The sequence below is a fragment of the Dendropsophus ebraccatus genome, chromosome 11, assembly GCF_027789765.1.
Source record: "Dendropsophus ebraccatus isolate aDenEbr1 chromosome 11, aDenEbr1.pat, whole genome shotgun sequence".
NCBI lineage: Eukaryota > Metazoa > Chordata > Amphibia > Anura > Hylidae > Dendropsophus > Dendropsophus ebraccatus.
The window spans coordinates 62,584,718-62,610,532 of record NC_091464.1 but is presented as its reverse complement, the minus strand read 5'-3'; the positions used below and the strand labels follow the sequence as shown (position 1 = coordinate 62,610,532).

General features: G+C 42.2%; 1 protein-coding gene across 2 annotated transcripts in view; it reads right to left on the bottom strand.

The window, feature by feature from the left end:
* The window catches only part of RUNX1 (RUNX family transcription factor 1), a 181,210-nt gene that overhangs the window by 41,556 nt on the left and 113,839 nt on the right, over positions 1-25,815 (bottom strand). For both annotated transcript variants that reach the window (XM_069945416.1, XM_069945417.1), the window contains exon 4: positions 10,634-10,738. In XM_069945416.1, coding sequence (XP_069801517.1) covers positions 10,634-10,738 — 105 coding nt within the window. The remainder of the gene's footprint in view (positions 1-10,633; positions 10,739-25,815) is intronic.

Here is a 25,815-nt window from a genome sequence, read left to right as displayed (position 1 = left end):
TTTTTTAGGAGGAAACTGACATTTGGGTTAGTTGTAGAATATGTCAGCTTCTGTCCTGCAGAAAACTCGCTCAGGTCAGGTCGCTGCTCCGGCAGTAAAATAACAGGAACCTGTAAATTGTAAGTTGTGTATGTACAGGCTGCTAGCTTCCTGCATTCTGAATAGATCAGATCTGTAGGTTGCTGAAGAATAACCTGTTGTGTATGGGGATGGATAAGTGAGCTGAGCACCGCCGGTGACCTGAGAACAGAGGTGAATGGTTTTAGCAATAATTAACAGCTACTTCTGCTTCCCGAGTCATGTAAAATAAACCTACAAGGAATACTGCACGGTCCTGGCCGTCTGAGAGCGGGCATTGTAAGCACAGGCCCGGCCGCAGTATCCTTATAGTACATGGAGGGGCTCTGTTTCCACAGGCCGCTGCTTATTGACTTTGCGGCTACTCCAATAACCGCTGATTTTTGGCACTGATTTCAATAAAGAGATGACATGTGTGGCATACTAGCCATAGAAAGCAGTGGGAGTCATGGAAAATTACAACTAAACTTGATAGGACAGATGCCAGGGGCTACTGCATATGAAAGCCAATGGTGGGGTAGACAAGGTGTCCTCTGTGACTCGTAACCAAAGATCATTTGCTTTGCCTGCTTGGAATCTGGTGTCCCACTCCTGGTTTGACCCTTGGCAACATTCCTGACTATGCTACTACTGCGGCCACTTGGCAGCAAAGTGCAAACCTCGGAGCATGGTTTAAAGGGGTTTTACCATCTTGAGTTATGCTCCATCCAAAGGTCCAACTGTTGGAGCCTCATTGAACTCTAGAACAGGGCCCCAATATTCCCAGGAAATTTAGACTCTGGGATTTCTTATACTCCGCGCCCAAGTCTGGCCAGATTATGAGCGCTGCCAGAGAGTGTGAACGTAACACTAAGTCCACCTTTATGGTAACAAAAGGCAACCACGTTGCCACATCAGCACATCAAACATCTAATTGACATAATATTTTTCCCTTGGCATACACCCTAAGCGTCGCCCCTTTATTTACTATAACGCTTATTGTTTGCATGGAGAACAGAATAGGACATTGACGGGATGCTGTATCTATGCTATGTTCAATGGAATGCATTAAACTGAAACACAGGATGCAACTAACACATGACTGTATAAACTTGTAAGTAACTGCGCAGTGCTCCCTGGCCTATATCCATCTGGCTGGAATGGCAGAGTCTAATAGTGAAGCAGGCGTAGCGTGTTGGCAGACCCTTGCCATCTCCTGCATTAATATTAACTGTAAATATTCATTCTTCTCATGACTGTCATTGAAGCATTCAGAGGAGATATCATTTTGCCACCTCTCATCAGTGGGTTTATTTGCATGGATAAAAGATTATCAGATTTTTATCGTAAACTTGGGAGCTATGGATTACCGTACTTATGGCTGGGCAAGCCAAGAGTCTGTAGTAACAATTATTTTCCAGCTAAAGTCAAGGTACTGTGAAAATCCTCTAATCCAGAAACTGGATTAGCAGTATATAACACATTCAGAACTCTCTTCTTTGGAGGATATTGGAGTGTCGTGTTCAATGAGCATTTCTATATATAATAATAATAGCCGAAGGAGCTCCTCGTATTGTTGCTACAATCCTTCCAAGGATGTGTACAGACACTTCTAAAACTTGTTAGAGTTCCTATGTGCCCCGGCCATTAGGTGCCTCTTACTGATAACCTCAGTACACTCCAGGTGCTGTTTAAGGCAGCTGGTCAATAGCCAATATAGAGAGGAGGTTGTGGTGCCCATTGTGGTACCCTGCAGAATTATTATTACATTACTCCAACGTAAAATAAGATTAATAGTTAATTCCTGACTGACTAGATTGCAAAGCCGTATGAAGCCTGAATATAGGAGAAAGGCTTGATTTGAGCCTATCACCTCTGCTACTGGGTGTCAGGCCCCTGTATACAACAGCCTTCTCCAGAGTGACTATATTGTTAGCAGGGTAGAAGGTGAAGAGCTTAAGATCATGGAAGGAGTATGAAGGAGAAAAGAAACACCAGGACCTTTAATCATAGGTGTCAAAACCTGGCACCATAATGGGGGCCCATGTTTCTACTATAGGGGTCCCCTCGAGTCGAGTGCCTGGTGTCAACTTTACTCATTCATCGGGCAGTTTTCTGCGTCTCCGGCAGCCCGCCTTGAACCTGTGGTTGCTCTTTTTTTTTTATATATCGTCATAAACACAAGTATCAGATTCAATAAGTTTAAAGAGGTGTCTTGTTTATTTTTGACCTACAATGCCCCTTTTCACACAGGTCTTTGGCAGCATTACCAGGTTCGCCCTACTTTACTCTCACCGTGCCAAGTTCTTTTTTGTTTATCCTTTTTGTTTTATTTCCGGGAGCTGTATATTTTCCCACATGATGGATACTCTAAAGCTACCTTCTGGATACTGTTTATAAGACACACACAAAGGCATAGGTGCGGAACATTAAAACAATATGAAAAATGTCTACCTTATGCCAACGCCCAGAACAATCAGCAAACAATGACATAAAAATAAGCTCTTTCAACAGTCTTAGGCAGGGTTGATACATCAAGATTTTGGCTGCAAATCAGACAGACGGCCCGATAATTAATCATGATAATCATCTGAGCTGGTCAGATGCACAGATACCTGATACAATGGGAGCAAAATCAATTCTGATTCTTGTCGCCCTCATCCTTTTCAAAGTATTTGACTTACTAAACTTGATACATAGGAATCATCACTATAGATGACCATTGTAGATGATCCCTTAGATAAGATCAATTTGGGCCTCCCATCATGATCAATTTGGGCCTCCCATCATGGACAAAAATGTGTGGTCTCCTCCCCACAGTTCCTCAGGGCAGTGGCTACAGAGGCTTAAATTAATCAAAAAACAAGTTTTCAGCAGCACCAGGAAAAACAGTATGTGGGTGCACGTCTCACCAAACCGGACCCAGGTTCGTATGTAGTATCCAAAAAGAAGATAGAGACCGCACTTCCAAAAAAGTTCACCTTTTAATTTGCATTGCATTTAATTTGCACTTTTGCATTGGTGAACTTTTTGGAAGTGCGGTCTCCATCTACAGAGGCTTAACGCTACGCTCACATGTTCAGTAGTTTTTCAGGACTATATATGTCTGCAATTGTCCGCAATCCGCACAAAAATCATATGTATTGCATCCGTAATAAATATTTTTTGCGGCTCAGTACAGAAGGAGAAGGTGATAGTTAAATAAGTGGGAATGGTTTAAAATCAAAACTCATCATTATTTTTTATGGATATGTGGACATTATGGATGTTTTTACGGATTTGTGGATGTTCATGAAATCAATGGGCCCTAAATGTGTCCGTAAATGAGGATCCACACAGACAAAACTATGGTACGTGTGAATGTAGCCTTACTGTCATAAATTGAATAACCCCCCTTAACACTTCACCATTCTCCAAGCATTTAACACTTACAGGACCCTAAAGGTTCATAAGAAATAGTAGTTGTGTGTCAACTCATAGATTTCAAGTGCTCGTGTCTTGTATCCCTGCCTCGTAGCACTCTACTCTCGGAGTTCTCTCCACAGCTGTGGAGGAGATATAGTAAAGCTACTGTATGGTATTATGAAACCGAGGCCTCTGAGATCGTTCCAAGCTGCATACAAGCGAGTTATTCTTTGGACTGTTTTCTTTGGCGGTGCACAGGCTGCACAAAATGAATCAAGCAGTATTAACTTTCAGTAGGGAAGCGTTGCGGTCAGGGGGAGCTGTTTGTGGCTAGATTGTACAGATAGGTGCATAAGGTTATGGAGAGCAGCCTGTGGCTGGGGGGGGGGGGTGTTAAGGAGAAAAACTCTGGACCATAGGGGCTGCCGAGCCTCAGGCTGCAGGTTTATATGTTAAGGTTGTGGCTCTAAAAGCCAGCGTAAAACAACAGGAAAACTGCTGCTGTGCTTAAAAGTCCCTGAAACCACAGGCATCTTTATCCTGGAAAACAAGGCCAAGCCCATGTTATAATGGCTGCTGTGCATTATAATGCTGTGAATATAGTCTGGGGCCAAGAATATTGTGGCCTTGTGAATATAGATGAGGCCAAAAAAAAATCAAGTTGTACACTTAAAGGGGTTATCCAGTTTGGAAAATGCATTTGGAAACTCTGAAGGGAAGCTAAAGAAAGAGCGTCTCTCGCTCTGAAGAACTTAGCACATCCATGTATTACGTAGACATTTCATTTTTCTCAATGGAAATTGTGTAATGCTTTATTTCTCCTGAGGTGGTGCTATAAGGAAACTGAGCACCTCCCATAGCTGATGGCTATGACCATCACCACTGATCGAGCCCAATAGTCCAGTTGTTTCAACCCAAAGCATATGGATGTCCCAGCTGTAGTTCGGCAATAGCTTGAGAGCTATAGGCCGAGAAGACCAGATTGAACCTTGTCATCTCTATTCGTTACCTGCTACAACTGTCTCTTGGCTTGATGGCGGTCACATCCTAGTGGCCAGGGAAGATTTATAAAACCCTGTATCATGTAACATGCCACAATTATGTATTATCTATCACTGGCGTCAATTTTAAGTACCTTAAAAATGTTGGAAGATCAGGTAACAGGTTTTCTTTAAAGGGACAATACCATTTATATTAGGGTGTGCCAGTTGTGCTAACTAAGTTGCCTCCTACAATGACACGCTAGTCACCACCTATGACCATCTTCTCTATAAAGGGATGTTACAGGTGTTAAAGTTATATCCAAGATCTCTGCTTCTTGCTCATTTCCAGTAAATAAAAATCTATCCATGTGATAATCATATATTCTCTGAATTGGGCCTTGTAATGGGCCGTGCACCTGGGTGATCATCACAGTTAAGCAGGGGTGTGGCATGTGTCCTAAGTGCAACACAGAAAACTGACCAGATTTTGATCATACTTTTACTGGGAAAAGCATGGGCCCCTGGCTGCAAAGGGGGAGGAGTTTATTTAAGACCCGCCCAGAGCTGACAGTTTTGAGGGAGTTTTCATGCATTTTGGGGCATTCCTGGAGTTTAAAAGTGGCTGATTTTGCTGTCTGAAATGTTGGCAAGTATGGTCTTAGCTTGGACAGTGCTAGGCAAGCAATTTGAGCAAAGAAAAGTCTAGCTATGATGTAGTAAGGATATGGGAGACTATAATCAGTGATCACCGACAGTTAAGCAGGGGTGGGGCATGGTATTGGGGGGGGGGGAGCGTATGCAAATCCAGCCTAAATTTGATTAACATTTTATACACTTGGTACTTACAAAATAAACTTTATTGACTACACCCAGTGAACCAGCAGGGGTGGGGCATGTGTCCCAGGTGCCAGGGGGAGGAGCTTAATGGAATCCCACCTAAATGTGGTATACATTTTAATAACGCGCAAAAAAAACTTTATTTGCTGAAAATAACATACTCCTTTAAGCCAATTACAAGGGCTGTGAAAGGTCACATGACAATTCATTACTGTCAAGACTTCAAGTCAGAGGGGTGGGGCTTATTTCTCATGCATTTAATAGCCACCCTTATTTAATGGGAACCTGACCTAGTGATAAGTTCATTGCAAGTTTGTCAATCCTATCCTTCAGATACGCAGATGAAGAAAGTTTCCTTGCAAAAATCTTAGGATGCGCTTCCCAACAGCTTTTACCGTAAAAGCACTCGTTCGTATTTTTTCCACATATATCTATCCCCAGATGCTGCTTATACGAAAGAACATTCCAGCGCACTATTAAAGAGGATTATAAGATAATGTATCTGATGACTGTTGAGTAGTCAGCAAACCATTTGGAAGACGGCACCAAGTTAGAACGACACTTGGCACTTGACTCATCGCTCTCAAAGTTGCTGCAAACAGCACGGCCGAGCTCAGCTGCCAATCTCACAGGCTGCAAGTTCGGGCAATGGGATTTAAAGAAAATAGATAAAAAAGAGCAGATGAGAACACAGCTCCGTTCCCAGCCAGTTATTACCTCAGATTAGAGGTTATTGCGGTGGCCATAGTATGAAATTAACATTCCTCGGGTTTGCTCTGATGGTCTGTTTTCTGCTCCTAAGCTGTAGTTTCAATAGAAAGAGTCTCCTATTTATAGTGTCTAAGTATAATTATACTGCGCAGGGTAAGATATATTCTGGATGATTTTCAAGAAAAAGCTTGGAATATGAAAGAGAGACAGTGTGGGACTACAAGTCGCAGCAATGGTCTCAGAACATGGTGGTCTGATGGAGGCAATCCCTGTCCATGTGCCTTAGGACACCATCACCATAACCGTTCTGGCAGCTCGGGATGTCTTGGCTGGACGTTCACCTGTATCAGCTGTATATTAGGATGTCATATTCTGAAAGGAACACTACTGCTAATGTAAAATAGTAATACAGATGTAGCAGAGAGGAGTTTATTGTTTGGTGGCTTCTCATAGGGTTGTGATCAGACAATTCCTATGATGTGCCAACCAAGCTAACAACGCTTAGCACCTAATACTACGGGTCTGACCCACTCCATTCACCATTAATGGAATTTGCAGAGGAAGAGCTCAGCTACAGTGTAGTTGTCAGTCCAATAGTCAGTGAATGGAGAGGTGGTCACCTAGAGGCATTACCGTTCCATTAGCGAGGGGGGGGGGGGGGGGGCAGACGCCCAGTTCTTATACCTTTATGGTTAATTGCCAATATCAGCTCTGCTACATTCATCCTTTCAGGATTGGCATAGGGTTGGTTGGTGCCAGATACAGCTCTGCTACATCTGTATAAGAGTTTTTGTCAGGGCCATCTAACCATCTAATGCACTGAAGGGGAAACTGTGGCCTTGGCTGTCCAGGCATGATGGGAATTGTGGTCTTGCTGCAACAGCTGGATTTCTGCAGGTTTCCCTTCCCTAATGTGACCAACACTCCTCTGACAGATGATGTTGCAGAAGAGAATTATCAGACAGGCTGTTTTTCAACTGCCTGATCCTTTTGTTTTTGTAGAGATAAGCCACCACCAAAGGTCCAGGGGGTCAGCATCTGGCTTCGGCTAACTACCCCCTTCTATTCAAAACATATGGGGGGAGATTTATCAAACTGGTGTAAAGTGAAAATGGCTCAGTTACCCCTAGCAACCAATCAGATTCCACCTTTCATTTTTCTAAGAGTCTGTGAGGAATGAAAGGTGGAATCTGATTGGTTGCTAGGGGCAACTGAGCCAGTTTCACTTTACACCATATTTATAAATCTCCCCCCCCCCCCCCCATGGTGTTTGGGGTGAGACTTCCATCAGACAAAAAGAATGTTCAGCTTACACCTATTGAAGATGTATGGGGTCTAGTATGGCAGTGCCCTACTACTGACTATACCATACAGTGCCCAAGTAACAATATACTAGTGTAGGGCCTGGATATGCAGGGCCATCTGCACCCTATTTGGTAGAGAAGAGATGCCCCCTTTGGACACCAGGAGCAGTACACCCACTATTATATTCACACTGTAATAGGGCACATGGATAGATGCAGATTTAGCAGTACAGAGGGTTATGTGCTCCCTCCCTGTGGCAGTGCAGGGGTTAAGCAGCCTGCAGGTAACAGGCTCAGGGAGGATTAGGCGCTGTTGTTGTCCTTGCTGCTCTTTTTCCCTCATACATGATGACTTATACATACTTATTAAGTGCACAGTAATTGCTAAGAGGTGAAGTGAAGGAACAAGCCCCGGAGCCACCCACAGAGACAGCGGCTTTCTCCGGTTACCTGTGTGAGTCACTGTCATCAGGCGGATATGGCCTTCTGGGTGAGCTGTTTCAGAGCTGTGTCACCACTGGATGGACAGCTCTGGGGATCTCTGACTTCTGCCCCTATCATAACCCCATCTTGCTCCTCACTGTCATCTAACGCAGAGCTATAACGTTATAAAGAACCGGATATTCCAGTTTTATCTCAGTAAGGATAAATCAAAGTTGTTTAACTTTCTATATACTTCATGTCTCAGGTCTTTGCCGTTTTTAAGATCTCTTCTTGCTGTCAGTAAATGGACAATGTGACATTAGTGCCGTCACTACTGTTGGCGAGCCCCTAAAGGCCCTATTACACCAAACGATTATTGGCCATACTTGGCCGATTACCGGCCGATAATCATTTAGTGTTATAGGTCATGTTAAAAGGCAATGATCAGCCGACATGAAGATCGTTTGTCTTTCAGCATATTCTATTAAAGGAGAAGTCCAGTGAAAATTTTTATTAAAGTATTTTATTGCCCTTCAAAAGTTATACAAATCACCAATATACAGTTATTACAGGAAATGCTTATAAAGTGCTTTTTTTCCTGCACTTACTACTGCATCAAGGCTTCACTTCCTGGATAAAATGGTGATGTCACGACCCGACTCCCAGAGCTGTACAGGCTGTGGCTGCTGGAGAGGATGGTGGCAGAGGGACACTGAGGGACACAGGGAACTGGAGGGACACTAAGCATCCCTCTGCCATCATTCTCTCCAGCAACCACAGCCCGCACAGCTCTGGGAGTCGGGTCGTGACATCACCATGTTATCCAGGAAGTGAAGCCTTGATGCAGTAGTAAGTGCAGGGAAAAAATCACTTTATAAGCATTTCCCGTAATAAGTGTATATTGGTGATTTGTATAACTTTTGGGGGGCAATACAATACTTTAATAATAATTTTCGCCAGACTTCTCCTTTAAAACGACAACCGCCGCTCCCTTTAATGGGCCACTCAGACAACTCCCATGATGGGAGTTATAGTTTTGCAACGGGTGGACAGCGAAGGTTCCCTATTCTCCTATTCAGGACCCCCCATCTATACACCAGCGATGGGGATCCTTCAGCCCTCCAGTTGTTGAAAACTACAATTCCCATTGTGCCTGAATAGCCAAAGCTTTGCATGATGGGAGTTGTAGTTTTTCAACAACGTAAGGGATATATTGGAGAACAGCTCACAAGAAAAGGCTAACATGTAATAGTACATATGCCCTGCGGAGGTCACCCCATCATGCCATGACCTCTACCATTTCCATGTGCCCCCCAGTGTTACAGCTCCGAGCCCTCGGACCACCTGCTCGAATATAATTAGTTGCATTTTGACTAACAAAGCTTTAAGGGACCTTGTGGCGTTTGGCCAAACCAGTGTTTAATAAAACCAGGCAGGATGGAGGTTACGGAAGTCCTATAATACTTTATAAGCTTTAGTGGGGTCTGGGGAATTACAAGATTAATGCAGCTCTCCCAGTAAAATAAGCGGTAACTGCAGCCACTCTAAATCTTACACTACAATATACTACCGCCACCTGGGGAGACGCCATTGTAACGTGCACCCGTCATATAAAGCAATGTTCTATGCATATTTTAATTATATCTGCTGCTGGGAAAGCTGGGTGGCAAAATATATGGACGACTAAAACGGGTGTCATGATGTATGCCATCCAGCTTTCCTAAAGTCCTGAAAAGCAAATCTACCTAGTTTGGGTATACTCTCACACTGTGCATGGTTGCATATGTGTAGGGTATATTATTAGATTTGCCATACAGGAGTCTGGTAAAGCTGGGTGACGGCCAATAGATTTAGCAACTAATAAAGCTAATTGCTAACAGCAAAGCCTGATGGGGGTGTAAGGGGTACGGGGAGAAGTCTGGCCAATGATATGTCTGCTTTACATAGAAATGCATAGACTGGATACAACTAAAGCAAATCCCCATATGTGATAAGTATAAGGTATGCACATGATTTTCAGTCTCTGAATATGAATCATGATACCATTCACTGACTGCAAGTAGACATCTTCCAATGAGTATGGACACATGTATATTAGAAAGCACTGGATGCAATGATTGGATTTAAAAGGGTCATCTGGTATGCATAAGTTCATAAAGGGGAACCCTCAACCAAGACCCTAATCTATTAGTTAGTATTAGTCATAGCAAAAAGCATCACTCTGTGTGGAGGACCCATCATGTCCATCATGTTACATGGCCAGTTTCTACATTTCAATAGTAATGATGTAATGCCTTGTTTCTCCTGCGGGTGTGCTATAGGGAAATTGAACACTTACTGAACTGCAGACCTGAGGATTCCACCTACAAGATAAGCTATAGCTTCTCTACTACTATATTCTTCATGCCTCAATCATACACCTATTTTCTCACTGACCTGCAGTCATTATGCCACTTTTATTATGGGTAGGATTAGTTTCTAAATATAGACAAGGTAGACAATAGTTTGTTCTCACAAATAGCAGATGTAGATTAGGCTGCTGAACAAGTCATCCATTGTCTTCCTCTTCTGGTTGGTTAAAGCCCTCTACAAGCCTTATCCATATAGAAGAAAAGAAATAGATGTATCTCTGTACTTGGCACCTGAACAAGTGTTCCAGTGGAAAAAGTTGAGAGTGCCAGCCTGGAGCGGAGTAATCCAGAGCTATAAAGTAGACATGAGATATGAGGTATAGCTAAAACTCAACCTGCTGATGCGTGTATAAAACCAATAAATATCCTACAATGCTAAGGCACGATAAATCCTGTTGGGTTTAATGTGAATGGAGAGGGGTTGTAATACCGCACAAAAACTGAGGACAAGAATGGCGCTGTTTTTTTTGAGAATATAATAATTTATATCAAATTGTCTTACGTCTTGGTTCTCGAGGTCCGTCGACAGTGATTTTAATGGCACGATGGTAAGTAGCCACTTGAGGGGGATTGGTGAAGACTGTGATGGTCAGCGTGAAGCTTTTCCCTTTAAATAAAAAGACAATAAAATGGCCAATTAGATACAAATACTGTTTACAATATGTAAGAGAAGACCCCTTCAAATGTTTAAAGGGGTTATCCAGCACTACAAAAACATGGCCTCTTTCCCCCTACTGTTGTCTCCAGTCTGGATGGGATTTTGAAACTCAGTTCCACTTAAGTAAATGGAGCTTAATTGCAAACTGCACCTGAACTGGAGACAACAGTAGGGGGAAAAGTGGCCATGTTTTTGTAGCGCTGGATAACCCCTTTAAAATCAATTAAATTATTCTTAATTTACAGAGGTGGACTGATAGCAACCTGGGACCTTGGGTGGTAAAAGCAATGGGTCCCTTAGTAATTTCTAAATAGATGATACACTTGATTGGGCTTAAAGGGAACCTGCCACAATAAACACTCAGTCTGATCTGTCAGCATGTTAGTAGGAGGAGGTGAGCAGATTAATATCAAGATTTGTGGGAAATATTTTATAATATTGACCTAAATCTCTACATATTCTGGGCTAAGGAGTCAAATACTAATAAGACCGCCCACTGGACTCTTAAGCCCAGAATGCTTTAGTATATTGCAAGTTATTTTGAATCTTTTCCCACAATGATATACAGTGGTACCTTGGTTTAAGAGTAACTTGGTTTAAGAGCGTTTTGGTTTAAGAGCTCACACTTTTTCAAAATTGTGACTTGGTTTAAGAGCATTGCCTTGGTTTAAGAGCTCCCTGTACTGGGTGGGAGCGGGAGTGGGGGAGGGGCATGGTCTGCATAGCGGGGTCTACAGCACTGTACTCTGACCCAAGGTGTCTCCCTCACCTTCCAAATCATAGCAGATCCACTTCAGGCTGGGGCTTGCATCAGAGGACAGGACTTTGGGGGTAATCTCTCCATTGCTGTAACCCCTCTCTCCCCGGACAGAGTGCTGCATGTATGTGCCCACATCTGTCCTGCTCATTCCTTCATGCTCCCTGCAGTCTCCGTCAGCCCTTGTGTTTTCCATCCTCTCAATTACTATACAGTAACTTATAATATCACATATTCTGCTGTTTCTGAATGTTTGTTTCATCTGTTTTACATGTTATTCAGAATAATAAATCATTATTTTGGGGGTGTGGAACCAATTGTCTGCATTTCTATGATTTCTTATGGGAAAATTTTCTTTGGTTTAAGAGTGGATTTGGATTACAAGCGCAGTCCTGGAACGAATTATGCTCGTAATCCAAGGCACCACTGTATATCAATCTTCTCAGCTTTTTCAGCTCTGTAACATGGTTCCAGTAGATTAAACAGCATTTTCATAGTGCAGCTTCCTTTTAATACAATACACTTTTTTGCAGGCTGGCACTTTTAAGGAGTGATCTTATTGATCAATGGGCTCCTTGTGGTCATAAGCCCCTATTCCCTGGTCAATTCCTCCCTGTAGCAGCCAAGAAAACTAGAGCTCTGTAAGGGTTCTATAAGGACACTGTATAAGAGATACTAGAATTCTGTACCTATAAATGACATGAAGGTTCTCTTGTCTTTGTTTACATACATGCATCTGTGTAACTTGTAATTGAACTTTGGTCATTTGCAGATTATACGGACACACCTACACGAGTAATTCTACATGAATTATGTATAGTACCAAGGAGGAGGATGCACCCGGGCTGGTTGTGTCACTGTGATTTGCTTGATAAGAATGCAAATGTTACATTACCGAGAAGATAGCCTGGGGTGGAACGTAATCCATCCTGAGCTGTAATGTTTGGTTGAAGTCACATAGATCACAATGGCCACAACATGTATACAGTTACAAAACAGTAAAAAAACAAAAGAAATTGCAAAAAAAAAAAAAAAAAAAAGTAACACGAATGAGGTCTAATAAGTGACTACTGGATTGGACCAAACAGTGTTTCTTTTATTTAAAGAAGTTAAAGGGGTATTTCACTCAAACATAACTTCTGATGCATTGCTGCCCATGCTGAGACTAACAGTTCCTTCCATACTTGTTATTATTTATTCAGTCTCCTTCCCCCAGTTCTAAGTTGCTGCTCCCCAGTTCTAAGCTGCTGGAAAAAACGGAGAGGAAAGCTTATACTCAGATCTTGTGTCTTCAGCAGAAAGCAGCATCTCCGAACTGGGGGGGAGGAGGGAGACTGAATAGAGAATAACAACAAGTAAGGAAGGAATTGTTAGTCTCACCATGGGCAGCAACATATCAAAAGTTATGTCTGAGTGGAATACCCCTTTAAAGTGGAGTTCAGATAAATTCACACTTGTCACTTTAGGATCAAGAAATCAATGGAGCCCACCTATGTCAATTGGACCTTAATTGGGTCTGGAAATGTTTACTGTATCTAGTCCATGGGGCCTGCTGTAAAGCATGTCACTAAATGCTGTAAAAATGCCCAGGCAATAGTATATTAATAATAAAGATAAAACAAAATTACAAACAGAAAATAGAAAAAAGAACATTCCAGCATCTGAATCTAATCACTAAAAAAAAAAATAGATGGCACATTCACTTTAGGTAACCATGGAGACACATAGGACTACATTGTAGCTGTATGCACAAAATGATAATGAGAATTATAAGCAAAAGGGGCAGAAAGAACGGCGTAACATATGACTCCTCCATCTTTTTTTTTAGTGAATTTGCCATGTATAGATTCATTAAAGCTGATTTATAACCCCTACAGGAGCAGCTTAGCGTAGGGGTCTCTACATAATAAAATGGAGAGGCAAGCTGTTGTATACGATGGCCGCCGTTGCAGGCCTGAGATGGCCTGAGATATCTGGGTTAGCATTTTTCTACGTTTTTTTGTATGTAACAATTTTATGGAATTAATATAATAAATACCGGATTTTATTGGGCTGCTGGAATACGTTTCCTTTTATCCATACTCTAAGTAACACAATCTCCTGCAGAGTACGTTGGGAGGAGGTGACAGAAATGCTGAGGAAAACTGTGACAGCGCCTGGCGCCCCTCCTCTGTGGCAGAGCGCCAGTGCTAAGGGATCATTAGATAATAAAGCTTATTAAGAAAATGCCCAATAGCTGTGTGTTCCATCAATATTTACATGGCATCAGTGTTTGTACAAAGGGTTGTAGGGACTCCTGCTTCCCATGAAAAGCACACAGTGGTATTACGGTGAGCGACAGGATCGAGCTTTCCAGAGGAATCTCATATAATACATAACAAACAAATGACCAGCGTGAGGATAGATATTAAAGGGGTTATCTAGGGGTAGGAAAAATACAGTATATTGTGGTATTTCATTTTCGCTCCATTCACTTCAATGGAACAGAGGTGCAATACCGCATAAAAACGAGGACAGTAGTGGTGCGATTTCTGGGAGAAGGCGGCCATGTTTTCAAAAGCTTGGACAACACCTAAAGGGGCTGGTTAGGGTGTTAGGTGTTGCTTAGGTGTTAGGGTTTAGGTGTGGTATTGCAGCTCTGTTCCTTTGAAGTGAATGGAGCCTAGTTATAATACCCCCCTTAACCTGAGGACGGGTTAAATGCTGTTTTTTGGAAGTGAACAGCTATGTTTTTCTAATCCTGAAAACCCCTTTAGGGTACAAACACACACGGCATATACGCTGCGTATTTACTGCTGCGATATGCAGCAGATACGCAGCAGATTAGATCTAAATAACTGAACACAGTATCAAATCTGCTGCATCTCTGCTGTGTGTGTTTGTACCCTTAAAGGCACAATCTTATTATACATCCAGGCTAAATCAGCTAAGAGACACAACTAGCTTCTCTGTTTCCCTGCAGTGGCCACTACAGGTGAAATGTGGTATTACATGGCGGCAAGGTGTATGGTAGCAGCTCTTCTCTCAATTGGGTGACCACTCCCATAAATGTGGCATATGGACAGATGATGGAAACATTATCAAATAATATCTCTGAATGCTACACTGACACAAGTTCTAAAAAAAAATTAAAAAGGGGGGAGATTTATCAAACATGGTGTAAAGTGAAACTGGCTCAGTTGCCCCTAGCAACCAATCAGATTCCACCTTTCATTTTCCAAAGAGTCTGTGAGGAATGAAAGGTGGAATCTGATTGGTTGCTAGGGGCAACTGAGCCGGTTTCACTTTACACCATGTTTAATAAATCTCCCCCATAGATTACAGTCTTGTTCCTTCTTAAAGCCACACTTTTCTTGCACAATCCTCTCCGCTTCCTGAGTGACCCAAGACCAAGCATAGATAAGTTGTGTACTCTGTAAACTGTGATCTACAAACCAGCTTTTGCAAAACTACAACCCACAGGATGCTAAAAAGAAGGGCTGCAGAGATCTACAATTCTGCAATATACATTGTAGCAAACCATCAGCTGTGAGAGATCAGCTGTTGTACTATTTCTTTAGAAATAGAAGAAACCGTAGGCAGAATGAAGGAAGTTCTGGCCATTTATAGACCTGGATGTGTCAAACAGGTCTGACCTGAGACTCTTTGGGGATCAAGTCATGGTGAATGAATTCAGCTCTGAAGGTTCTTATGTTATCACCTCTTAGTATGAGGCAAAAACATTTCCATTGTCATCAATGAAAAAGAGAATGATTTACAATAGAGCACGCTATTTATATCTAGAAACAAAGAAAACATGGGTGTGGAGGTGACGGCGGAGGTCAAAACTGTATTTAGAGTTGGAATATTTACATTTAAAGGAGAACTCCGGGTAAAACTGCTACACAGCTAGTGCGGGGTTTGATGGGGCAGGGCATAGCTTAGTTATTTGTTACTTTTTTAGCCCTGTGTCATGTTTTGCCTTCTTGGGCCCTAGACGTAACACAATGTACTTTTTAGACCTGGAATTCCTAACTCATGACTAAAGTTACATAATACATAATTGCTCACTGCCAGTTCCAAAAAATTGTCAAAAATTTTGATCAGTCAGGGTCAATATAGTTGGGAACTAAGTAGAACAATAGATATAGTTGGGAGAAGTGTGCTCTGTCTGTACAATCAAATGAGTCTTGTATAAAAAGTCTATGGTACTGTGTGGAGAAGGAGAAAGGAGCATGCTCCTTGTTCCTTCTTATTTGAGGGATTACTGGGGGTCTGAACGCCTGGGTCTCCACCATCAAAATGTTCGACATGTCTCTATGAGATGTTAAAAATACATTTTAAAGAATTTGTCCATTTTGGAAAATCTATTAGTGTTTTCAACATTCTCTTATTCTGGAGGACCCAGCATGTCCACACATTACATGGTCAACCTATTCATTCTATTGGGCACTGTGTAATACTTTCTTTCCCCAGTGGTGGTGCTGCAACAGAATTAAACAGTTGTTCCCCTACAAATTACTGCTGATCACTGCAGATCTCAGTGGGAGGATAACTATTTATAGGAGACCCTTCTTGAAACAGCAAATTGAACCTATATATAGGGCAGGGTGGCACTACACCTTTCATGCGCCCTGTCGTTTTGGTGTATACCCCTTTGTCTGGCCATTGCGTTACCATATTATGATGTTACAAATTATATGCAGATTTTTCTATAAGCTGCTACTGAATGTAGCGTCCTCCTGCAACTTTGTCATTTTCCAACTACAGTAAGAAAGAGTCTGTGGAGAGTCTTATATGGAACTCTTTTTGTTTTCAATATGGGTTAAATACTGAATCCCTTTGTGTGACATTTAACCCTTTAACCACCATCAATGACATATGCTATGACTATGCCATAAGCTATCCTTTCTTTGCGCACAGTACTATGTATAAGCAGACAATGTTCTTTTAAGGTCACACTTTTTCCTTTCAGCTAGAAAGCTCCTGCCTTTAGACACATCACTTCCAGGCCCTGAAGCAGTCGGTAGAAACTTTTTTTTTTTACCTTCTGAAAGACAGAGTTATAAAGGAACGTGCGTCTGCATAGCGTTTCTCCATTTTCTATCACAATCCGGGCGCCTATGTCTTATAAGAGAAATCAGCCCTCGGCAATGACGCCAGGATTACAATGAAGAATTTTTGAAAGTTATTTCTGACCTTGATTTGTATGTTTTACTATTAACAAATAACTAGCAAATCCGAGGTCCCCAGTAAGTGTTTGTGTGCTGCTCACATCCACCTTACATGCCCTGCAGCAATGATGGCAGTACTAGTGTGAACGTGTACAGTTGCCTCTTCCTCTGTCCCTCCTATACACATGCATACCCAACTTGAATGTGTTCAGAATATGCCGCTGTCAGACATCTCTGGCAACAGCTTATCTCTTCAGAGAACAGAAGGGCATACTGAAATTAAATTGAACTGCCTGATCCTTCTCTCATGTTATATCTATAACTAGGGAGGAGTCAGAGACACAAGTACAGATTAGGGGGTCCTCCAGACCCGCTTTTCTGTGATGTTTCATGCATTCCTTCTGCGTTATTGCAGAGTGCGCCATCTGTTGTCTTTGTTAGCCCAACTTCCTGTCTAGTGAACATCAAGTAAAAGACTTCCTACTCCAGTGTACACTATAGCCAGGAATTCAGCTAACTCTACCTCCATTCCACTATAAGTCCTGTCTAGTCTACATCCTGTAAAAGACTTTGGGCCACATGTATCATCCGGCGAACGGATGATTTTCGGCGGAAAGTGCCGATTTGCGTATTTTTTAATACGCAAATGGCCGATCTGCGAATAAAATATTCGCAAATCGGCACTTTCCGCCGAGTACGCCAGGGGGGCGGAAAGGGGGCGTGTAGTGGGCGGATCGGAGGGCGTGGACTCAGAGTCCGCGCGATTTACCCAAAATGTACCCGATTTACCCAAATGTACGCCGAAAACCTACTCCAGTCCTCAGCTGGCGTAGGTTTTCGGCGGTGCGCACCGGTGCACACGGGATTTATGTAGAGGCAGTCCGCCTCTACATAAATCCCCGTAGCGCCGGAGCTGCGGGGGCATTTATAAGTCCGGCGTAAAAAACGCCGGACTTAATAAATGCCCCCCTTTATATTCATGTGTACACTCTGGCCAGGAATTCAGATAACTCTACCTTTATTCCACTATAAGTCCTGTCTAGTCTACATCCTGTAAAAGACTTCATATTCATGTGTACACTCTGGCCCGGAATTCAGATAACTCTATCTCCGTCCCACTACAACTTTTGTACTATAACTCCACCCTCTTCCATATAGTAGGCGAGAGATAGAGCTGGCTGAGATACTTGCTAGAGTGTACACAGGGACAGGAAGTTCCTTACAGGATGATATACTAAACAGGAAATTGAACTGATGAAGACAACAGAGTAGACAGCTTTCATTAAACTACCACAGACAGCAAATAAAATAACTTTACATTAAGGGTAAATTTGCACAGGCGGATCCGCCGGAAGTCTCGCACAAGAAATCTGCAGCTAATCCGCAGCTAATCCGCAATACACGTATTAATAATAATAAAAATAATATGTGTATTGCGGATTAGCTGCGGATTTCTTGTGCAAGACTCCTGGCTGATCCGCCCGTGTGAATTACCCTAAGGCTGGGTTCACACAATGTATATTTGAGGCTGTATTTGTGAGGCTGTATAGCAACCAAAACCAGGAGTGGATTGAAAACACAGAAAGGCTCTGTTCACATAATGTTGTAATTGAGTGGATGGCCATCATTTAATGGCAAATATTTGCTGTTATTTTAAAACAACGGCTGTGGTATTGAAATAATGGCCGTTATTTACTGTTATATGGCGGCCATCCACTCAATTACAACATTATGTGAACAGATCCTTTCTGTGTTTTCAATCCACTCCTGGTTTTGGTTGCTATGAGGACCTGACATGAGGACCAAATACAGCCTCAAATATACATAGTGTGAACCCAGCCTAAAGGAGTAAAAAATTATTTCTGGTGTTAAAAAGTTACATAGATTTGTAATTTACTTCTATTTAAAAATCTCAAGTCTTCCATTACTTATCAGCTGCTATATGTCCTGCAGGAAGTTGTGTATTCTTTCCAGTGTGACACAGTGCTCTCTGCTGCCACCTCTGTCCATGTCAGGAGCAACTGTCTTATAGAAAACCTCTCCTGCTCTGGACAGTTCCCGACATGGAAAGAGGTGGCAGCAGAGAGGATTGTGTCAAACTGGAAAGAATACATCACTTTCTCCAGGACATACAGCAGCTGATAAGTACTGAAAGACTTGACATTTTTAAATAGAATTAAATCAATATAATAATAAAAATAGATTTTGCCTAAATACCCCTTTAATTCATTAGGTTTCATAATTGGAAACCGCCTTTGTGAAAGTTTGTGAAAGAGGAGAGTGAGGGGCAGATGACTGCCAGAAACCGCTGAAGAAGTCAACACACGTTGGAGTGGAAGACATTTTGTCTCCTTTTCAGCTGACCTTATAGTCGGCAATGGTTAATATTGTATTAGTGTAAATCTATTTTGTTCCTTCTATCATATTGTATACAAATGTTCCACTTTCTACATAGTGCACAGTCAGGGAAAAATCACTAGACGTGACCGCCGCAGATAGCTATTGCATGCAGCGCGGACTTTCACTTTAATACCCAGTGTGGCTAACCACGGAAAGATGTGGGTTTTTTTTTTTTAAAAAGCAGAAATATAACAATAAACCACGGAAATGTATTGAGAAGTCTCTGACATACCACAGAATGTATAAATGGCTTTATAAGAAAGGTAGTCATTGATTCTTCTCCAAACATGCCATCTGTACAGCTCATATAAAGGGCTTGTGGCTAGAAGGCTAACATAAAAAACTGATCATCTTATTAATAAAACACCAACTGTGAGAGAAGAGACTGCACAGCAGCGCCACCACAGAACAAATAAGGCACTACACAGCTTATGTTAAAAATCAATGGCCTGTGTATGTATGTATGTACTAAAGGGGTACTCCAGCTAAAATCTTTTTCTTTCAAATCAACTGGTGTCAGATAGTTATATAGATTTGTAAGTCATTTCTATTTAAAAATCTAATGAGTTTCCATACTTATCAGCTGCTGTATGTCCTGCAGGAAGTGGTGTTTTCTTTTCAGTCTGACACTGTGCTCTCTGCTGACAGGAACTGTCCAGAGCAGTAAAGGTTTCTTTGGGAGTTTGCTACTGCTCTGGGCAGTTCCTTTCATAGACAGAGGTGGCAGCAGAGAGCACAGTGTTTTACTGGAAAATAATATACCACCTCCTGCAGGACATACAGCAGCAGATAAATACTGGAAGACTAAAGATTTTAAAATAGAGGTAAATTACAAATCTGTACAACTTTTTTCATACTAGTGAGGGTCCTAATGGAAACAAAACTCTCAATGATAACTGAGCACTCACTCAGATCACTTACTGAAATGGGACTGAGCTGCAGATAGGAATGGTGTTGTTAATATCATAGGGGAGACCAATGATACCAAAGAAATAAGTAAAATCTTAAAAAAGTAAAGCAATGAAGCAAAAGTAATGATAATCTAAATCTACGTTCCTGGCAGTGAACATGTTAATCGGCAGTAGGGTGGTCTGAGATCAAGACGAGCAGGTTTTGCCAGTAGCCTGTTGAACGTGATATAAACGGTTGTGGATCTGGAAATCAGCCAATATCGGGCCAATGCTCCCTCCCAGAGCAGCATGCGAAGCACGCACCTCTAAATCTCTCCTCCCCGGCAGGACTGCTCTGTGTCCTGGTATTAATATATCTGCGGGAAGGGTGGATTTTTTTCAGAAGTTGGTTTCAAAGTGAAGATTTAACAGGAACATGCCAACAAAATCAGTCCTGTCCCCTCCGTCCCGGCAGGAACAGTCTGCGCGGCTTATGGTATTTATTAATATAACTAACAGAGTCATAAGGCAAATAGGCCCATGTGGTGCCAGGGAGAAATACTGCAAGAGAGCCCCAATGTGACGTCCAAACGGCCGTGACCTCAGTCACTGTCAAATTACTTTCTTCCAGACTATCAGATTTTCTGGATTATCAGATCATAAAAACTTTGAGACGCCCAAAAACAAGACGCAAGAACTTCACCATACCTTGCAGTTCTGAGTGTCATGGACATAACAGATTATCAGACTTTCTGGATTATAGGATGTGTGATTGAAGATTATTATTATTATATTAATGTAGTGTCGAGGGGAGCAGCAGAGGAATACAGAACTGATACAGGCCTGGAAAAAAAAATTTTGCAAGTAAAATTGAAAAGTGGAAAAGCGGATTTCTGTTGCAGATTTTGCCCCTTAAGGCTATGTTCACACTACGTATATTTGAGGCTGTATAGCAACCAAAACAAGGAGTGGATTGAAAGCACAGAAAGGCTCTGTTCACATAATGTTGTAATTGAGTGGATGGCCGTCATTTAATGGCAAATATTTGCTGTTATTTTAGAACAACGGCTGTTATATTGAAATAATGGAAGTTATTTACCGTTATATGGCGGCCATCCACTCAATTACAACATTATGTGAACAGAGCCTTTCTGTGTTTTCAATCCACTCCTGGTTTTGGTTGCTATGAGGACCTGACATGAGGACCAAATACAGCCTCAAATATACATAGTGTGAACCCAGCCTTAGTAAGGGTGCGTTCACACCTACAGGATCTGCAGCAGATCTGCAGCAGATTTGATGCTGTGTTCAGTTATTTAAATGAAATCTGCTGCAGAAAATCAGCTGCAGATCCTGTAGGTGTGAACGCCCCATTAAAGGGGAACTATCAGCAGGTTGGACTAATCTAACCTGCTGATAGCCCCCTAATGTGCATGAGGCGCTAAGGAGGAAGGTATGTCTCTCACCTTCCTCCTCAGCACCGTTCCCGTTTAAGTAGTAGTTCCCAGAGCACCATTAGGAGCACTGCCCTGCCCCATCACGCCAATCTGGGCCGCCCCCTCTTTTTCTTATCATTAGAAGGAGCAGGCGGGATCGGTGCAATAGACGAAGTGCTCCTAATGGTGCATCTGTCATTATAAAGTAACGGCTGTTATATTTTGCCTAAAAAGAACACAGTGCTGAAAAGGTGGTGCTTTGTACAATTCTGAGTGTCTGCATTTTTCTCCAACATGACATGCAAGTGCAAATTTTGTGTGGATTTTGATGCAGAAATCATTGCGATTTTTCTGCATCAAAATTCCATGTAAGCAAACCCTAAGGAGAAGACCACACGCCGCAGATTTTTGCGCCATGTTCCGTTTTTATTGGATGGCTACCATTTAACTGCAACTAACGGCCATTATTTTACAACAAAGTTCATTTTCACCCAAATAACGACCGTTATTTGCTGTTGAATGATGGCCGTCCAATAAAAATGGCTGTCATTTTGAGGGTGTGTGAACATAACCCTTTAAACTGGATTGCGGTGTAAATTTCACCCATGTTACATTGAATGAGGTAAAGTTCTTGGTGAAAATCCGCAACAAAAAATGATATGCTGCTGATTGAAAAATTCAACAAATTGATAAAATTTGTAGAATTTAAATTCACAGATTTCAATTGCATTTCAGCACTGTGCAAATTTAACCTTTGCCGGTCAAACTTTAGAAAACCATATTCCAACCACAGGGATTTGTAGTTAGATTATCTAACCTTGTGGATATTTATGTTACAGTCTCGCCATGCTGGGTCTAGTAGTCCAACAACAGCTGGTGAGACACACGTTGCCAAATCGTCGCCTAGAACTCGGAGGAATGTGAATGTCACGGATACCACTTTAAATATATAGAAATGTATAGATTACATAGGTCTCAGTTACTGTTAATCTAAATGTAATCTGACTGGGTAACAGGTGAATCAATTAACCTCTTATAGCCTGGATAGATTGAACAGGAGCAGAGAGTATAGGCCCTATTCCACGGAACTTTTTCGAACGATTATTATTCATAAAATCGTTCAAACGACCACTCGTTAACGATATTCGTTATGTGGAATAGCTGTAAACGAGCGAACGACAACAGCAAAATCGTCGTTGAGTCGTTCACTATTTTTTTTCAACATGTCGAAAAAAAATCGTTGGTCTTTCAACAATAATTCGCTAATCTTTTCGTTGAATAAAAAAATCTTTCAGTCGTTCTTGAAATGTCTACCTACATTTCCTCACGTTTTAAACGACCATGTAACGATGTAACGACCGCAAAAAAATCGTTACACTACAGATATCGTTCACGTTCCCACACGTATTATGTGTTATCGTTCGCTTAAAAAAATCGTTAAGTGCTCGTTAACGAGCGGTCGTTGGAGCGAGTCTATGAACGATAATCGTTCCGTGAAATAGGGCTATTAGAGTATAAAAAATATATATAAAGATGTAAAATAAATAGCAATAAAAAATGGGGGAAAAAAGCACAAAATAAATACAAAAACAAAGAAAACATCTGTAAAACTGGAGATTCTTTAGCAGGAAAGGAACAGGCGGCTGTCTAATATTATCAGGCTCCGGGGAATAACCCCACCCCTGTCCATTACCAAGAAAAATAATCTTGGAAGGAAATTATTATAGACACAAATATACTGTAGCCTTAATGGAAGTATTAAGTACTCTGCTATTTCCTACTGGGAAGTCATTGAACTTCCTATTGTCCAAATACCAGAAGATTTGCCAGATTTCAAAGCTAAATAAATGCGAGCCGGGACTGAACACAGGAGACTTATCTAGAAGGAAAACTACTGCTAAGGGCTCTCAATGTGTGGCTTGTGATTGACGTGGCCCATACCGCTGAATGGAGGAAAGCTGGCAGCTGCCAGACGTCTAGACGTAATCACGTAACACAGCCCCCTCTGTTGTTTAAATCCCACAGGTAGACTGTGAGGAGCAAACGAGCGTTGTCAGCGCTCGTTTTGTCCTTGTTTCCCGCTCGCTGCCACCGCTATTAAGGACATATTCCATGGAGCGATTATTGGCTGTTACGGCTGATAATCGTCCTGTGGAATAGAAGACAACGATCAGCCGACATCGTTCATGTTGGCTGATCGTTGCTGTCCCTTGTCATTCAACATGTTAAAAGACAAACGACTGTGATAGCAGCGATCTGCTGCCGTCGCCCCGTGGAATAGGAGCGGCGGCAGCAGACTGCCACTATCCTCTATGGGCTGCCCTGACGATCTAGCGATCACCCGGGCAGCCCCCGCAGCTCCCCGCGGCCACCCCCGCATTCACCCGCTCACTGCCGCCGCGTGTAAAGGCCCTATTCCACCAGACGACTGTGTGGAGCAAACAAGCGCTGTCAGCACTCGTTTGCTCCTCGTTCCCTGCCCAGCAGCGAGTGTGAGGGGCCGTGGGGAGCTGTCCGGGTGATCTCTAGATCGTCTGGGCTGCCCATAGAGGATCCATGGAATAGGGCCTTAACTGTAATCTGGTGGTGGTCATCCAGACAGGAAGTCAAGTGGTTACTAGGCAACCAGAGATGAATTCCAAATAACTTTTTAGTTCTCTTTGGGCACTGTGTGAACGATCGCCACATCATGTCATACTTATAACGTAGAATTAGCTCATCAGATGTTATGGGGCCGATCACTTAAAGGGGTAATCCAGTTTGGTAAACTCATTGTCAATAACAGATGGGGGTTTTCTATTCAAGATCGCTCTGGAGGATTTGTCCCATCCTACAAACCACTGATTTGAATGGACAGTGTGTAATGCTTAGTTTCTCCTGTGGCGGCACTGCAGTGAAAATTACCAACTGTAGGCAGCTATTTCTTTAACAGGCCACTTGGAGTATACCCTCTAAAATAGTTCAATAGTGCCCTAAAATTATAACACCCCTCTGAAAGGATCACATGATGCGCCTCCCTGCCACTTTGACTTATTATAAAGTCACTGCAAGCTCCACTCTTTTAGTGTTCTTTGCTGGGCACAACGGCAGAGCAACCCATAGTCATGTACCCTAATAGAGAGTGGTGCAAGACTATATCTGTTCTGCTTGTTTCGTTTTGTGTCATCATCACTATGGGGAAGTCATTTTCCTACGCTCTCTGCTTCCTGTGTGCAGATGAACATCTGATTTAACCATTTAGCTTCTGGTTTGTATACTGCACGCTGCAAGGCAGTGTCACAATGTTGATTTTCAAGGTGCCTATTACTTGTGGAGTATTTTACAGCAATTCCCACATTGTATTATTATATTGTTATAATAGCATTGTATAATGGTGTGATTAACTATGAGAGGATTATTGACCGCTACTCCTAAGTTCTTGGTATGGTCATATACAGAGTATATAGTATAGTCCACCCAAAGCACCGCAGAAACAAGTAGGGTAGCCCTACTATGTCCACACAGCATGCTGAGAATTGTAGTTCTACAAATGCGTTGTACTTGCAATGTCCCAAGCACATGACCATTATGTAAACCAGCAATGGGGAACCTTTGGCCCTCCAGCTGTTGCAAAACTACATTTCCCATCATGCCTTTCCAGGCATGATGGGTATTGTAGTTTTGCATCAGCTGGAGGGCCGAAGGTTCCCCATCTCTGATGTAAATTAATATTCTACTATTCTAATCTGAATTATAATCAATGATCTAAACTGTAAAAGTTCCCACCGCTTCCCACTAAGCCCCACCCACTTTTATTAAATTGACAAAAGCTAATATTTTTCGTTAAAAAAAAACTTCTTTTTTTTACCCCATAATACTGCTGCATAAATACCCCCCATACTGTCATACTGAGATCCAGGACCCTCCACAGGTCCCCTTTATATTACCCCCCCATACTTGGAACATGCACAGAGCTGTAATACAATGATGTGTGCAGCTTAAATGTCTTGTTGCTTGTTAAAAAAGAAAAAAAAAATCCGGCACTTGAATGGCGGTTTTAGTGACCACAGATGTGGCTTAGAGACAAAGAGAAGGAGCGAATATGCCTCCACATTCAAATTAGTGGTTATAATTCTCCGGCGCTCGTGTCTTGTGGGTAATGAGACAGCATTATTATTAACGTTACACAGACAGAGCAAACAGTGTTCAGTCTTACGTGTTCGCCTGTGGTGAGTGTTAGACGCTTTGTTCTGCCTGCACCCACACAACTGGCTATAAGATATTAAAGGGCCCTCACCTTTAAAATCAGAAGTGTCAGGGTCGCCCCTTTTCTCTCAGGTTGTCAAAAATTTTCACCCAGTGTCTGGCAATCTCCTCCACTAAAGAGGGTGAACCAGATGGGCTGGTATCC